The 14,207-nt window shown below is 37.8% G+C and overlaps 2 protein-coding genes across 3 annotated transcripts; one reads left to right on the top strand and one right to left on the bottom strand.

The window, feature by feature from the left end:
* Nucleotides 1-3,849: 3,849 nt before the first annotated feature.
* On the top strand, nucleotides 3,850-10,342 carry LOC103937370 (NAD kinase 2, chloroplastic). 2 transcript variants are annotated; one of them, XM_048580531.1, is made up of 8 exons: nucleotides 3,850-4,214; nucleotides 5,178-7,109; nucleotides 8,123-8,244; nucleotides 8,332-8,473; nucleotides 8,568-8,792; nucleotides 9,053-9,127; nucleotides 9,691-9,803; nucleotides 9,926-10,068. In XM_048580531.1, exons 1-7 carry the CDS (start codon nucleotides 3,984-3,986, stop codon nucleotides 9,799-9,801), a joined length of 2,838 nt encoding a protein of 945 aa, XP_048436488.1. In that variant the 5' UTR covers nucleotides 3,850-3,983; the 3' UTR covers nucleotides 9,802-9,803; nucleotides 9,926-10,068. The 2 variants fall into 2 exon arrangements, with proteins under 2 accessions (XP_048436488.1, XP_009345591.2); XM_009347316.3 differs by having other exon boundaries at nucleotides 3,852-4,214; nucleotides 9,702-9,803; nucleotides 9,926-10,342.
* Nucleotides 10,343-10,462: 120 nt separating this feature from the next.
* On the bottom strand, nucleotides 10,463-12,825 carry LOC103933106 (1-aminocyclopropane-1-carboxylate oxidase 5). Its single transcript, XM_009342758.3, has 2 exons — nucleotides 12,490-12,825; nucleotides 10,463-12,225 (listed from the first exon to the last, which is right to left on the bottom strand). Exons 1-2 carry the CDS (start codon nucleotides 12,786-12,788, stop codon nucleotides 11,628-11,630), a joined length of 897 nt encoding a protein of 298 aa, XP_009341033.2. The 5' UTR covers nucleotides 12,789-12,825; the 3' UTR covers nucleotides 10,463-11,627.
* Nucleotides 12,826-14,207: the final 1,382 nt, after the last annotated feature.

Here is a 14,207-nt window from a genome sequence, read left to right as displayed (position 1 = left end):
GTTCCGATTCATGTGCAGGTATACTTATTGAGCTATTGGCTAGCCATGATTGATGAGATATGGATAAGTCGTACAGGTCACTATAGGTGACTCCGACTTATATGCTTAGCCATGATTGATGAGATATGGATAAGTAGTACATGTCACTATAGGTGACTCCGACTTATATGTTAGCCATGATTGATGAGATATGGATAAGTTGTACATGTCATATTAGATGACTCCGACTGATATATCATTTTGTATTAATTAAGTTCATTTGGCCTACTTATTATTGCATGGTAGAGTTGATGACAAACCGTGGTTCTGGCCATTTCTGAGTATGGTTTGGATTATGTATATGTTGTATTGTCTTATGGAAAACGATACGGGTTTTACATTTAGGGGCATTACTTTTAGAGAGGTAATAACTTTAGGAAGCTTAGTTTTATTGCTTACTCACACTCTCTGTTTGGTGCCCTCCAGGTTTTAGCTGTTGAGTTTGTATCGACAAGAATCTGAGGCGAATCTTAGTATTGATGGATATTTCTGAGGGTATGATTCTTACCCACACTCCTGTACCTTACTTATGCTCTGACATCGTGCATGAAATGGGTTCGCTGCCGCTCGCAACGCACTCTGGTATTAATAATTTTTAGGTTCAAATTATTCACATATTTTTTTTTTTTACACTCTATCACATTTTATGGCTTCGTCACCTTCCAGGTGTCGGCCAGCACAGCTCGATTCAGGATCCAAGTGGACTTTCTGGGTCGGGGTGTGTCAGTTAAATGTTACATCCCGGCCTGGGCGGGACCACTTCCCGGGCCTGACTCCACCATCGTAGCACGATATTGTTCGCTTTGGGCTTACCATTCCCTCACGGTTTTGTTTTTGGGAACTCACGAGCAACTTCCCAGTGGGTCACCAATCATGGGATTGCTCTAGCCCCCTTCTCGCTTAACTTCGGAGTTCCTACGGAACCCGAAGCCAGTGAGCTCCCAAAAGGCCTTATGCTAGGTAGGGATGGAAAAATACATATAAGGATCACTCCCCTGAGCGATATGGGATGTCACAATCCACCCCCTATAGGGGCCCGACGTCCTCGTCGGCACACACGCGGCCAGGGTTAGGCTCTGATACCAAATGTCATATTCCGGCCCGGGCGGGACCATTTCCCGAGCCCTACTCCACCACCGTAGCACGATATTGTCCGCTTTGGGCTTACCATTCCCTCACGGTTTTGTTTTTGGGAACTCATGGGCAACTTCCCAGTGGGTCACCCATCATGGGATTGCTCTAGCCCCCTTCTCGCTTAACTTCGGAGTTCCTACGGAACACGAAGCCAGTGAGCTCCCAAATAGCCTCGTGCTAGGTAGGGATGGGAATATACATATAAGGATCACTCCCCTGAGCGATGTGGGATGTCACACCACATTTACATTTTAAATTAAAACATTTCTTAATACACCTCACGTATTTTCCAATACTATCCTCACACCTTATACCTGACACCTAACACCTAACACCTCACATCTCACACACCCCACACCTCACACACCCCACCATCATCAACTAATTAGCCACACATCAGACTCCTTATCTTTTTCAAACAAAAGAATAATCCACATTTTAAAGACAAGAAAGATGAATAAAATTTCCATCTTGCTATTTGATTTATAAACATCCGTCAAATTTTCTTGAACAATCACGTTGGTTCTAAGAAGCCTAATGGACAAATGGTAGGAACTGTTCTTATAAGGTCATGTCAGTTCCAACCAGCCAAAAAATATTGAATTTCTTCATCAAACAGCCACAAGAATATTACATATAATTACATCTTAAAATTTTATAATATTCTTCAATTTTCTTTCTATTTCTTGGATTCCAATTAGAGTAGGGCTTTGCAAAAAGTCAAATTTTTATTCCATTATTTAAATAATTTCTTGAATGTGAAAGCCAACGAATGAACGAGGAGCAAAACTAGATTTTTTGTTCCATTCATCAAAAGATATTTTTTCATCAACGTGTTTGTGTGTTTTAGAGTTTTGTTCTATAATGGGGAGTAAGAGTAGCTATGAGGGCTCGAATAGTCATTTCATATTAGAGTTACAAGTTGTTTAGTATTACATTTTAAAGTAGAGTGTATTTAATAACATGTGGAGTGTTAATAAAAAAAAACCAAAAATATATATTTATTATGACCATAACTTTATTATTGTATAAAGCTTTAGAGTTTCTATTAAGACCATAACCTTAAATTATTATTGGGCCCATGTTTTCTTTAATAAAATTGAAGTTGGGTTTGCTGAAAATCTTTAAAAAATTGCCCAAACTTTTAACTAATAAACTTTACTAACCCTAGCAGAGTTAGCTGCACCCACCCACTTTTCTTTTTAGATGAGACTGCTGTTTCTCTCGTCTCCTCTCTGCACAGACCAGCGATCTTTCTCTTTCTCCCCCTTCATCCTTCTCTGCAGCAGGTCGTTCTATCTCACCCTCCCTCTCTCTCGTCCCCCCTTTCTCTCTCTCTTCCTCTCTCTCTTTCACTCAGATTTCGTGGCTCGTGCAACCGGGGGTGGAAGGCGACGGGAGAACGGCAATTGGGAGAGAAGGCAAGAAAAAAAAAAGGAACGCCTAGCACCGCCTAGGCCCCAGGCGGGCACCTAACACCTCCTCGCTTTTGTCTACCTATTGGCACCTAATCGGAACGGCATGTCACCGACCCGCGCCTAGGCGGCCCCCTAAGCCGATTTTTAGAACACTGCTAATCCAAATGTTGATCGACATCAAGGATTCCTACAACCATTTCACCGGCAGTAACATCCGCGGGGATACGATCTGTCGCTTTTGACATGGTCTTTTGTGAGGGTTGCGGAATCCGATTTAGGGATCGGAGATAATAAGGGAATAAACTGATTGCCAAGTAATTAGAAGATTTTTGTTCTTAAGTGAAAAAATTGGGATGAATGGTTGGAAAAGATGAGCTATAGGGAACCCATTTGAAGATTAAAGCTCGTATTTTCGGAAGACAATCTATGGAGATAGGCGATTGATCATATTTGAGAACAATATTGGTGTATATAGTTGCATGGTTCAGTACTTGGATATGAAGGTTGTGTGGAAAGAAGTTGAAGAGAATTGTTCCATTAGAAGAGTACTAGTGAAGAAGAAGAAAGCCGTGCGCAAAAGGCAAGAACAATTTGTAGTAGACGCTTGGTATTATCAATTGTTTTTATTTATTTAGGAGATCATCATAGTTTGATTTGAAGGTGTCAAGTGAATGATCAGGTGTCAAAATAATGGACATGTCACAAAAATGTCTCACACAAAATAAGTACACAAGATTTGGAAGTGGTTTGAAAGTATTTTTAAAATGATTGAAAACGTTTTTGGTGAAATTGATTTTGGTTCCAAAAGCACATCAAGTACTTTTTGAAAAAAACATCATGTATATGCTTCTTGTAGGAAGTACTTTAAATATTTTTTCACGATCTACTTGAATTTTTATTAAATATTAATTTTAAAAATATTTTCATTAAAAATACTTTTAATTATTTTAAAAGTATTTCCCAACCAACTTTGAACTTATTAAGGAGGAAAAGATAGCCGATGTTTATTATGCGGGCATGATTTGCATTTTCTTGATAACTGAGATGGTAAAACGCGGCTCTCATGCGTTCTACAAGGCTCCAAAAAGAATAGCACTTAATCCAATAAAATTTCCAAATAATCCAATCAATTTCCTCCAATTACATGATTTGATTCAAAATAAAATTATTATCCAACAAGAACCAATCTCCACCAAGAAAATAAATGACCACAAAACAAAAAGATTTTGGATAATTTCTCAATAAGTATATAATAATTTTTCAATTTCTCCACAACACATTTCATTTTCTCGTCATCCAAACAAGTTTTTAACAACTGAAAAAAAAAAGAGTAGAGAGAGAGAGAATGCAAATTGGGCAGTGAAAAATTCACACAAGGTGGCATGCAGCCTCATGTGCCAGCTGGCCATCGTCGTCGTCGACATGAATCGGTGCGCTTCATCGCCTCCCCATCTCTGCGTCTTTACGCCGTGCCAGTTCTCCGGCAGCAGCACCACCGCCGTCAAGTTCTTCAGGTTCGGGTTCGAGTTCCAGAGGAAAGAGCGATTCAGGCGGCGGCTTAAGTTCGTTGTCAGTGCAGAGCTTTCGAAGCCATTCGCTCTCAGCTTCGGCCTGGACTCTCAGGTTAGACTACTCACTCTAGTATTAATTCTCTCCCTTGTTTCTGACATTTGAGTGGCGGTGGAGTTGTTGAATTGGTAACAGAAAGACTGAGATTATGCTAAAACTGCAAATGGGTTTGATTGGGATTTGTTTGATAATCTACTGTCAGAGTTATGTTAGATTTTGTGTATAAAATCAATTTTGTCTAAATTTATATGCTTTCAAATTGTTTCGATCATTAGTGCTCGCACTTTTATTGGTGATTTTTGTTGCTATTTACTAGTTGAAAATCTCTCAACTGGATTTTGGAATTTGGAATCAACACAAACCAATCGAACCGTGTTTATGTCATTCGTAATCCGGCGGCAAGAAATACTTGTTGTCATGGAATAAATTTTGGAGTGTATTCAGTTGGAATTTTGAGGGAATTTAATTCTTTTAATGAATCTACATGATTTTAAGTGATTCTCTGAAATTCAATGTGTATTCAATCAGGATTTTAAAGAAGTTTATAACATTCCAGGTGTATTCAATTAGAATTTGATTTTAAAGAATTTGAAAAAGTTGAGGAATTAGAGGGAATTGGAGAGATTTCATAGTGTGTTTTAAGCATCCACAAATCTCACCTCTTCCCATGAGATTTCGTGGGAATTGAATCAAAATTTTACATGGAATCTCTACAAACCAATTAAACTCCATAAAAATCCATGGATTTATAAATCCATTTAAATCTCTCAAATTCCCAATTGAATACACCCCCCTTCATCCCTTTTAGTTTGTTAGTTTACCCTTTGTTTTTGTATACAGCGTGCATGTCTGTGTTGGTTTCAAAACGTGTGCTTAATTTGCGAACCTTGTGTATATAACCTTATTTTGATGATATTAATCATATAAAGAAGTGTATGATTTATAGTGGAAACTTATTAACTTGATGACCTCTTGTAAGTTTTGTATAGTAGACTAACACTGCTTCTGAATTTGAAGACCTTTCGGCCTCATGATCCTTCGCAATTACCTAGAATTGGTCCTATTCCTGGAGATATTGCAGAAATTGAGGCATACTGTAGAATCTTTAGATGTGCTGAACGGCTTCATAGTGCATTGATGGACACATTATGCAATCCAGTAACGGGTGAATGTAGTGTTTATTATGATTACCCATCAGAGGAAAAACCACTTTTGGAGGATAAAATTGTCTCTGTGATTGGGTGTATGGTATCCCTGTTGAACAAAGGAAGGGAGGATGTGCTTTCTGGTAGATCGTCCATTCGCCTCGCAGATTTAAGTGTAATGGAGGATGAGCTTCCTCCACTTGCCATTTTCAGAAGTGAGGTGAAAAGGTGTTGCGAGAGCTTGCACGTTGCTCTTGAAAACTGGTTGGTTCCTGGGGATGATCGAAGCTTGGATGTATGGAGGAAACTTCAAAGACTGAAGAATGTCTGTTATGATTCTGGTTTTCCCCGCGGGGAGGATTATCCTTGCCATACACTTTTTGCGAATTGGGCTCCTGTTTACTTATCCTCTTGTAAAGAGGACATTAGGTCCATAGATTCGGAGATAGCTTTTTGGAGGGGTGGCCAGGTAACAGAAGAAGGTCTGAAGTGGTTACTAGAGAAAGGATATAAAACTATTGTTGACCTTATGGCAGAGACTGTAAAAGACAAAGCTTATCATTCAGCCATAGATGATGCTATTGCATCCGGGAAAGTTGAATTGGTCAAAATTCCAGTTGAAGTTGGGACTGCACCTTCAATGGAGCAGGTTGAGAAATTTGCATCTTTGGTTTCAGATTGCAGCAAGAAGCCGATCTATCTTCATAGTAAGGAAGGAGTGTTGAGAACTTCTGCCATGGTTTCTAGATGGAGGCAATACTCGTCGCGTTATAATGTGCAGTTTGTCTCCAAGCAGTCAAGTGCTATCAACGATGTGTTACTACGAAATACAAATGGGGCAGGCGAAGTGCTGGAGCCTTCCACTTCTAAGAAAAGGTCTATCCCGGGAAAGAACAAGCCACTGCAAGGGGAACTGGACAAAACTTATGGTTTAAATGGTGTATTTCAGAAGGATGTGTCTTCAGATAGGGATGAAACAAATCAGAGCTCAAATGGGACATATAACAGCCTTATGTCTGTCCAAGGCATGACATCAGTAGAACCAGATAAAAATGGGGAAGGAAATATGATGAACTTTTGCAGGGAAGTTGAACCCCTGAATGCCCAAGTTCCTCCTTGTAATGTTTTCTCTAGAAAAGAAATGTCCAGGTTTCTGGGGAGAAAAAGCATCTCACCTCACTCCTATTTTAATCATCAGTTAAAAAGGTTGGCTACATTACCAATTTCCAGAGGTATCAATATTAAAACATTGCAGAGAGGCGGTACCAATTCAGCACCCGAGCTTGTGGTGGTACAAAATTCATATGGGCCTCCTTACAGAAAGGATCTGTCTCCAGAAGTCCAGACCTCTACTTCTGGAAATGGGAAGTATTTGACTAGTGTTAATTCTGGTTCTGTTCGTCCAGTTGTGAACGGATTTGATGAAGTGAATGAAATTGCAAGTAATGTGTCTACTACTCCGAGTAGTAGTTATGATGAGAGTGTCTTACCTAAAGCAGTAAATGAGGATAGGAAGAGTAATGGTGGAGCCACCTTAGCTTCAGGAGACGATGACCTGGGGTCAATTGAAGGAAATATGTGTGCTTCTGCAACTGGTGTTGTAAGGGTGCAGTCAAGAAAGAAAGCTGAGATGTTTTTAGTTCGAACAGATGGATTCTCTTGTAGCCGAGAAAAGGTGACGGAATCCTCCTTGGCCTTCACTCATCCAAGTACCCAGCAGCAAATGCTTATGTGGAAATCCTCACCAAAGACAGTATTAGTGTTGAAGAAGCTAGGGCAAGAACTCATGCAACAAGCTAAAGAGGTACCATACCATCTGAGAATCTAGTATCTGTAAATATTCTACTCATATTTAAAACCTACTATCTGTTTTTAGATGATACTTTTCATTTTTTACTTGCAATGTGGTCTAATGATAGAACTGGTGTCAGTCAGAGTTTCTAAACTCTGTTATTTAGTTGGAAGTCTTGTCCATATTGTTTTGCTTCCCTCTTTTTTTTCTTTTTTTATTTTTTATTTTTTTTTATATATATAAATTTTCTCTTAAAAAAAAATACAGAGTTTGTATCAACGATTAATGTGTATGAATACAAGAGTGTAAACCGGAAAGATCATGCTCATTACAAAATTTCTACATCCACTACAATGAGAATGAACAACTTAGGCAATGGGGTTAGTTCATTAAGCATTAAAGATTGCTTGCTTTGCTAGTACATGAACTTGAACAAACTAAAGGCTAAATTAAGGGGAACATGTTCTTACTACAGCTCCTCCACACATGTATTTCAAACAATTTGGCATTCAGTAGCATACATATAGTGGGATCCCAGGTGGGCTTTCTCCTCTTATAGTTCAATGTTCCGAACTGACTATCTTTTTCATTCTACATCCACAAATGATCCTTGTAAAAAACCAGTCGAACCCTTTGATTATCATCATGGATTCATGATCATGCAAGTGTTTACCAGAAACATTGTGTTTGTCTATTTCATTAATGTAGTCAGATATCTTAATGATTTCTGATTGGGATTATTATCATAAACAAGGATGATCATTTAGGAAGACTTAAAACTGTTTAGATTGTTAAGCGACAATGCCCCATGGTCCCCACAAAGGGATTCCCAGTTTTGCAAATGTAGGGATCCCTCTGTGAAAGGGCCTTGTGTGCACCATACAGTATATGGATGCATTTTTATTTTCTGCTGGTATATTGGAAGATATCTTATTATGTCAGCAGTTATTTTTAAATGTACAATTATTTAATTTGTGAGTTTGTTCGCTGGATATTCTTATTGCTTTTTCCATGTCTTTGTGTAGGTTGTCTCTTTCTTGTATTACCAAGAGAAAATGAATGTTCTGGTGGAACCGGATGTGCATGATGTGTTTGCTAGAATCCCAGGGTTTGGATTTGTTCAGACCTTCTATAGTCAAGATACCAGGTACCAAACTTGTACCTAAAGTTGGATAGCAGTTTGTATATTTCACGACCTTATTGGAAATTTGCTATACTTGATTGATACATTCAGTGATTTGCATGAGAGGGTTGATTTTGTGGCATGCCTGGGAGGAGATGGGGTTATACTCCATGCTTCAAATCTGTTTAAAGGTGCTGTTCCCCCAATTGTATCATTTAATCTTGGATCTCTTGGATTTTTGACTTCCCATACGGTGAGTTCTTTGATTGTCTTTTGTAGGCTTGTAGTTGATTTATGTTCTCTCATAGATTGTCAGTTGTCTAACCCATCTTATATTTTTGTATCAGTTTGATGACTATATGCAGGACTTAAGGCAAGTGATCCATGGAAATAACACAAGTGATGGTGTTTATATAACTCTTAGAATGCGGCTCAGGTGTGAGATTTTTCGAAAGGGTAAAGCAATGCCTGGGAAAGTATTTGATGTCTTGAATGAAATAGTTGTTGATCGAGGTTCTAATCCATACCTTTCTAAGATTGAATGTTATGAACAAGACCGGCTTATAACCAAGGTGAGATTGTTATTGCATATCTTATAAAATGATTATTGTAATAGGCTCTAATAATGTCCTAAACTTTTCACGAGTAAATGAATTGTACTTTGTTCTCCACAGTCATAGAAGGCTGTTTCTTTTTCTTTTCCTAGCTGTCAAATCTGTGAGAGTAATTACTATATGGATGGCATCTGATGTGATGAAATTCATATAACATGGAGAGTTTCCGTAACAATTATGTTGTCATGCTGTCTATTGAAAAATGCCACATCTTTTAGGTCCAAGGTGATGGGGTCATTATCGCTACACCTACAGGAAGTACTGCATACTCTACAGCTGCAGGAGGTTCCATGGTAAGCAAAGTCCTCTTCAGTGTCGTAGTGACCATCTTTCAATATTTGGTACCTGGCACTTGTGCAAATTGAAGGGCTTGGGTGGTTCAGTTTGCGTTAGGTGTGATATTTCCTAATGAAAGAGAAATTCTCTTCCATATACTTATTTCTGTATATGATTTGTTTAAAAATGCTAGTTCCTACTATAAAGATTATGGAAATTCGTATGGCAGACGTCTATTTTAATGTACTTAGAAGTGGTGCTCAAAGTCTATATTAGTACATATGCGTGCGTGTGTGTATTCCTAATTTATGCTAGACATTTAGTTGCTTTTTGCCTGAACGTAGGATTGATGCGGTGTTTGCTCAGAAAATTGCTAGTTTGTGTTTAAGCACACGTAGGAGGCCTTATTTATTTGGCTAATTCAAACTAGTGTGGGGCAATGCTGACTTTCAATTTGAAGATATTATAATATATACCAATCAAAGTAGAAATTCATGCTGAAACCACAATTTTTATTATTTGTCTCTCGTTGTTGCGGTTGATTTTTAACAAAGTCATTGTGCTTCTAACACTAGATAAGATGAAATGCAGGTGCATCCAAATGTCCCGTGCATGTTGTTTACCCCAATCTGCCCACACTCCCTCTCTTTTAGACCAGTTATACTTCCAGATTCTGCACAGCTTGAATTGAAGGTGAATTTTGTTTTCCCCCACGCTTCCAGCATTATTTGTTGTTATATCTGGAGGACTAGGAGAGGATTTTTATAATTATAGCGAGCTGTTGTATTCATGAGATAACTCATTTACTTGTACAGATTCCAAGCGATGCTCGAAGCAACGCCTGGGTTTCTTTTGACGGAAAGAGAAGGCAGCAACTCTCAAGAGGAGACTCTGTCCGAATATATATGAGCGAACACCCACTTCCAACTGTTAACAAACGTGACCAAACAGGTGATTGGTTTCGAAGCTTGATTCGTTGCCTAAACTGGAACGAAAGACTAGATCAAAAGGCCCTTTAAGCCTCCGAAACGAAAAAAAAGGAAACCTACTCCACTCTTCGTTCTTGGTTAATGATTCTGTATATTATTGTACATATTACAGATTAGAGGAAATCAAACTGAGAGTAAGTATGTTCATTCTCAGTATAAAGCAGTAGAAATTATACTTACTCTTTCATGGATGTTATTGAGTGATCCTCTTTTCATTTTTTAAGTGCTATTAATTTTCCAACACATCTTTTTTTTTTTTTTTCATGAGAGAGACTAGAATTGAAAATCTTACTAGAGAAAGTAGGACCAATTTCTTTTTTTTTTTTCTTTCTAACAAATGATATTATTTGCTGAAGTGGGGTGGAGGAGTGGGTTAAGTCTAAGAATGTACTAGCAATAATGTGGTTCAAATTCGCTTTTGGCAATAATCGAACTAAGACTTCTCACTTACCAGTGAAGAGGAATACACTAAACTATAGTATTAGGTGGCATGACTAATTCCTTATGGTCAATAAGTTTTTATGGCAATTGGTGGCTTGCTTCCTTTTAGGTTTTGTGAATTTTGTCATTAGCCTGTTCCATGTGGATATACCTAGGATTTGCTAAACATATAGGGAACCATCAAAGACATATGTAAAGAACCGTTAAACATAAAAAAATACGTAAAAGGCTTGTAGCTGAAGCGGTTAAGAATAATCTGAGGGCGAATGCTAGATTCTTCCCTCGCAACATTGCTAGTATAAAACTCAAAAAAAAAAAAAAAACAAAAAAAGGAAAAAAAACCAAGGAAAGTAGATTTAATTTCTAGTTAAGTTGATTATATGCATTGCTAAAACACGTAAAGAACTATTAAACATAAAAAACAATACGTAAAAGGCTTATAGCTGAAGTGAGTAACCTAAGGTCCAGGGCTAGATTCTTCCCTCTCAACTTCGTTAGTATAAAACCAAAAAAAAAAAAAAAACGAAAAAAAAGATTTTAATTTCTAGTTAAGTTGAATCTATGCATTGCTAAAATGCATCTAGCTAATTATGACAAGTCTATTAACCAAAAAGTGACCATCAAAGTCCATTGATACATGTAGATTGGTTAGATTAGTTGGTAAGAGCAATGTATCTATCTCCTTACACTCAAAACTTAAATCTCCCTAACAATAGTACGTATATGATATTGTCTTGTCAAAAAAAGAAAAAAAAAAAGTTTCATTGCTACATAAGGAAAGAAGGAGAAGGGCATAACCAACAACAAAATTTAAGATTGCAATCCATAATATTTTACGACTGACCTAGCAAATCTGAAATGGAGCTTTTAAGCATCCTCAGGATTACACACCAATACATCAGAAAAAAGCAACATCAAGCACATAACACGCAGACTGACTTACACCCACTTCAGCTTTCTCCTCCCACACAGAAGTTTTTCAGTTGAGAGAGAGACGAGCGAATATGTAATAATAGTACGTGCGTAACCACCCAAGTGATAAAAAGCGAAGTAAATTTATCCCCATTTAATTTGGATCTTATTTTTTTCACACGGCCCTCACAGACTGGAACCTTGGTTCCTTGGGGAGGAACTTCTGCTCAGCATATACAGAAAGGTAGTCACCAAACACAAACTTGGGATAAGTCTGATCCACTTCTTGGTTCTCCTTTTTGACCAATTCCGGCGCAGGAGCTATGGTGGCCTTCATTGATGGGTTATAAAACGAAGCAATTGACCTTCGATTCCCAGTTGGGGTAGCCAAAACCCTGTGCCAAACACTCTTGTAGCGGCCATTGCTCAGGACCTCAATCTGGTCCCCAGTGTTGATGACAATCGAGTTGCGCAATGGCTGCACGTCTATCCACTGCCCATCTTTCAGGATTTGGAGGCCTCCAACTTTGTCATCTTGGAAGAGCAATATTACACCGCCTGCATCAGTGTGAGCTCGGAGACCAGTCACCAGCTCTGGCTTAGGGCATGGTGGGTAGTGGCTCACCTTGGTGCCGAAAAAGGCATTGTCTTCTTCGCCACCGTTGAAGGCTTTCTTCATGTATCCCTTTGGTAACCCTAAGTTCTCATCCATCACTTCCATAACCCTCTCAGCAAGTTTCTTCAGTTCTCTTCTGTATTCTTCCATGGTTTCCCTATCAATATGAAAAATAATTATCAGATTCCATATAATTGAACACTGCGATATAATATATCACATATTTACAAATTCTACTCCCCTTAAAATGTGACATTGTCATACAATCTAACATGCTATGTTGCCAAACTGTTAATCTGAATAACTGATTAGGAATTTTAGGAGGAATACGAGTCAAATTGATAGCCAGACAACATATTATGTTAGGAATTTGAGAGCATTGCTTGAAGCGTGCTGCTTACTAGTTCTACATATTACTTACTTGAGTCCAGGGGTTTTCGAGGGCCATTCGTTGTCATCCAAGAGGGTGAAGACATCCTCCCAGTCCACATTCTCCAATTTTTTGTTTTCATTTACTGCCTTCATTAGTGTGGAATTCTTAAAGTTCTCCTGTCTTTCCATCCTAAAGAAGTCCCCAGTCACCTTCTTCACCCTCTCGAGAAGCTCCTCCGATATTCCATGGTTCACCAGCTGTGAAAAACACAAACATCCAAAATTAAACACTTTTGTAAACGAAGAGAAAAACAAAGCACAACAAAGTAATGAGAAGCACAAATACATGAGTAGTGAGCTAAAATTACGTTGTTCCCCACCAAACATATAAGCTAAATCAAAGATGGATAATAATTAGTACCTGGAAGAATCCCCATTCCTCACATCCATTAGCAACCTCAGCCAATGTTTTGGCCCTTTCTTCACCATCAAGTTTTGAGAAATCAATAACTGGGATTGCCATTGATCTGATTAAAACAAAAAAAATTACGCTTCACAAATAGAGAGAGAGAGAGAGAGAGAGAGAGAGGATTGGTGGATGTGGTGAGGAAGAAAGGGTGGTGATCAGCCTATTTATAGAAAAATTTCCCGCCATCTGTTGGACGTTAACTTTTTATTCTTTTAATATTTTTCCCCTTTGTTGTTACTTCCAATGTAGCCGTTAGGGTAAAAGGTATGGGACGGTGACCCTTCGCATTTTAAAATTAGATACAAGGTCAATGCTTTGTGAGGTAGCATTGGCAACCCACAACATAAGCATACTCTTCCTGCAGGTGATTCACCTCGTTGAGTTTCCCTTATTCTTTTTAATTACTATATCAATTACATGAACCATATAATCATGTCCAAATTAATTAGCTGCCATTGGATAGATATCTTGATGGCCACTAATAATTTGCTACTACAACAAAATAAAATATGGAAGAAGTGTGACAAGGTATCGTTACAAAAATTATTTTTTTGACTTTAGGGTGTGAAAATCATTGTTATCTTATCTATATCAAGTTATACTTTTTTTTCTTTCTTTTAATGTCAAACGATAAGTTTGTTAGATTAGAGTTGACGAGGTTCGAACTCACGTCGTGGTCGAGGCAACACTGCTCACCAGTGTGGTAGAGGACCACTTGTGTATCAAGTTATACTTTGACTTCTAACTTATTACAGTGTGGAGTTTATTTCTATATTTAACTAGCCCTATTTGAAATCAAACTTTTTTATAACATCTCTAATAACCTAAATGGATTATTTTTTTTCGGTTATCATTTCCCTTAAATGTTTTTCGACAATATTGTGTTTGTCAATTTATTAGGTCACATACAAATATCTAAATAATTTTTTTTTTATTTCAATGAATATTCATAAAGATGATCTATGAATAGCGACCTACAAATGGTTTGGATTATAAGGTAAGATTACTTTATGGAGCGAGTTTGACGTATGTTTGGTTTTTTTAATATACATTTCAAAATCATAAGTAAGATCAAGTTGATTTTTACCGTGATGGGGAATAGATATGAGAAAAAGAATTCTTCAAATGAAATGGTTCTAGTTCATTCATCTGCCAGATAATAGATTCCAATGATCTCATGGCAACATACATAGCATGTCCTTGATCATGTGCATTATTATTCCTTTTCTTTTCTGGTGTTTCTTCCCCATATATTACTAATCCATTAATATTATTATTTTATGCTTATTTTACTTACA

Source organism: the organism of the source record quoted next, unplaced genomic scaffold (genome assembly GCF_019419815.1).
Source record: "Pyrus x bretschneideri cultivar Hongxiangsu unplaced genomic scaffold, Pyrus_bretschneideri_v1 Contig15, whole genome shotgun sequence".
Taxonomy (NCBI): domain Eukaryota; kingdom Viridiplantae; phylum Streptophyta; class Magnoliopsida; order Rosales; family Rosaceae; genus Pyrus; species Pyrus x bretschneideri.
The sequence above is the reverse complement of the archived record's forward strand: the minus strand, read 5'-3'. Positions and strand labels throughout refer to the sequence as shown.

Excerpts from the sequence above, each read along its gene's own strand:
- LOC103933106 (XM_009342758.3), bottom strand. The coding sequence starts at position 12,788 with ATGTATTTGTGCTTCTCATTACTTTGTTGTGCTTTGTTTTTCTCTTCG. Across the intron at positions 12,226-12,489 it reads TCGAAAACCCCTGGACTCAA|GGAAACCATGGAAGAATACA; the intron begins GTAAGTAATATG and ends TCATATTGATAG.
- LOC103937370 (XM_009347316.3), top strand. The coding sequence starts at position 3,984 with ATGTGCCAGCTGGCCATCGTCGTCGTCGACATGAATCGGTGCGCTTCA. Across the intron at positions 8,793-9,052 it reads AAGACCGGCTTATAACCAAG|GTCCAAGGTGATGGGGTCAT; the intron begins GTGAGATTGTTA and ends CACATCTTTTAG. Across the intron at positions 9,128-9,701 it reads CAGCTGCAGGAGGTTCCATG|GTGCATCCAAATGTCCCGTG; the intron begins GTAAGCAAAGTC and ends GATGAAATGCAG.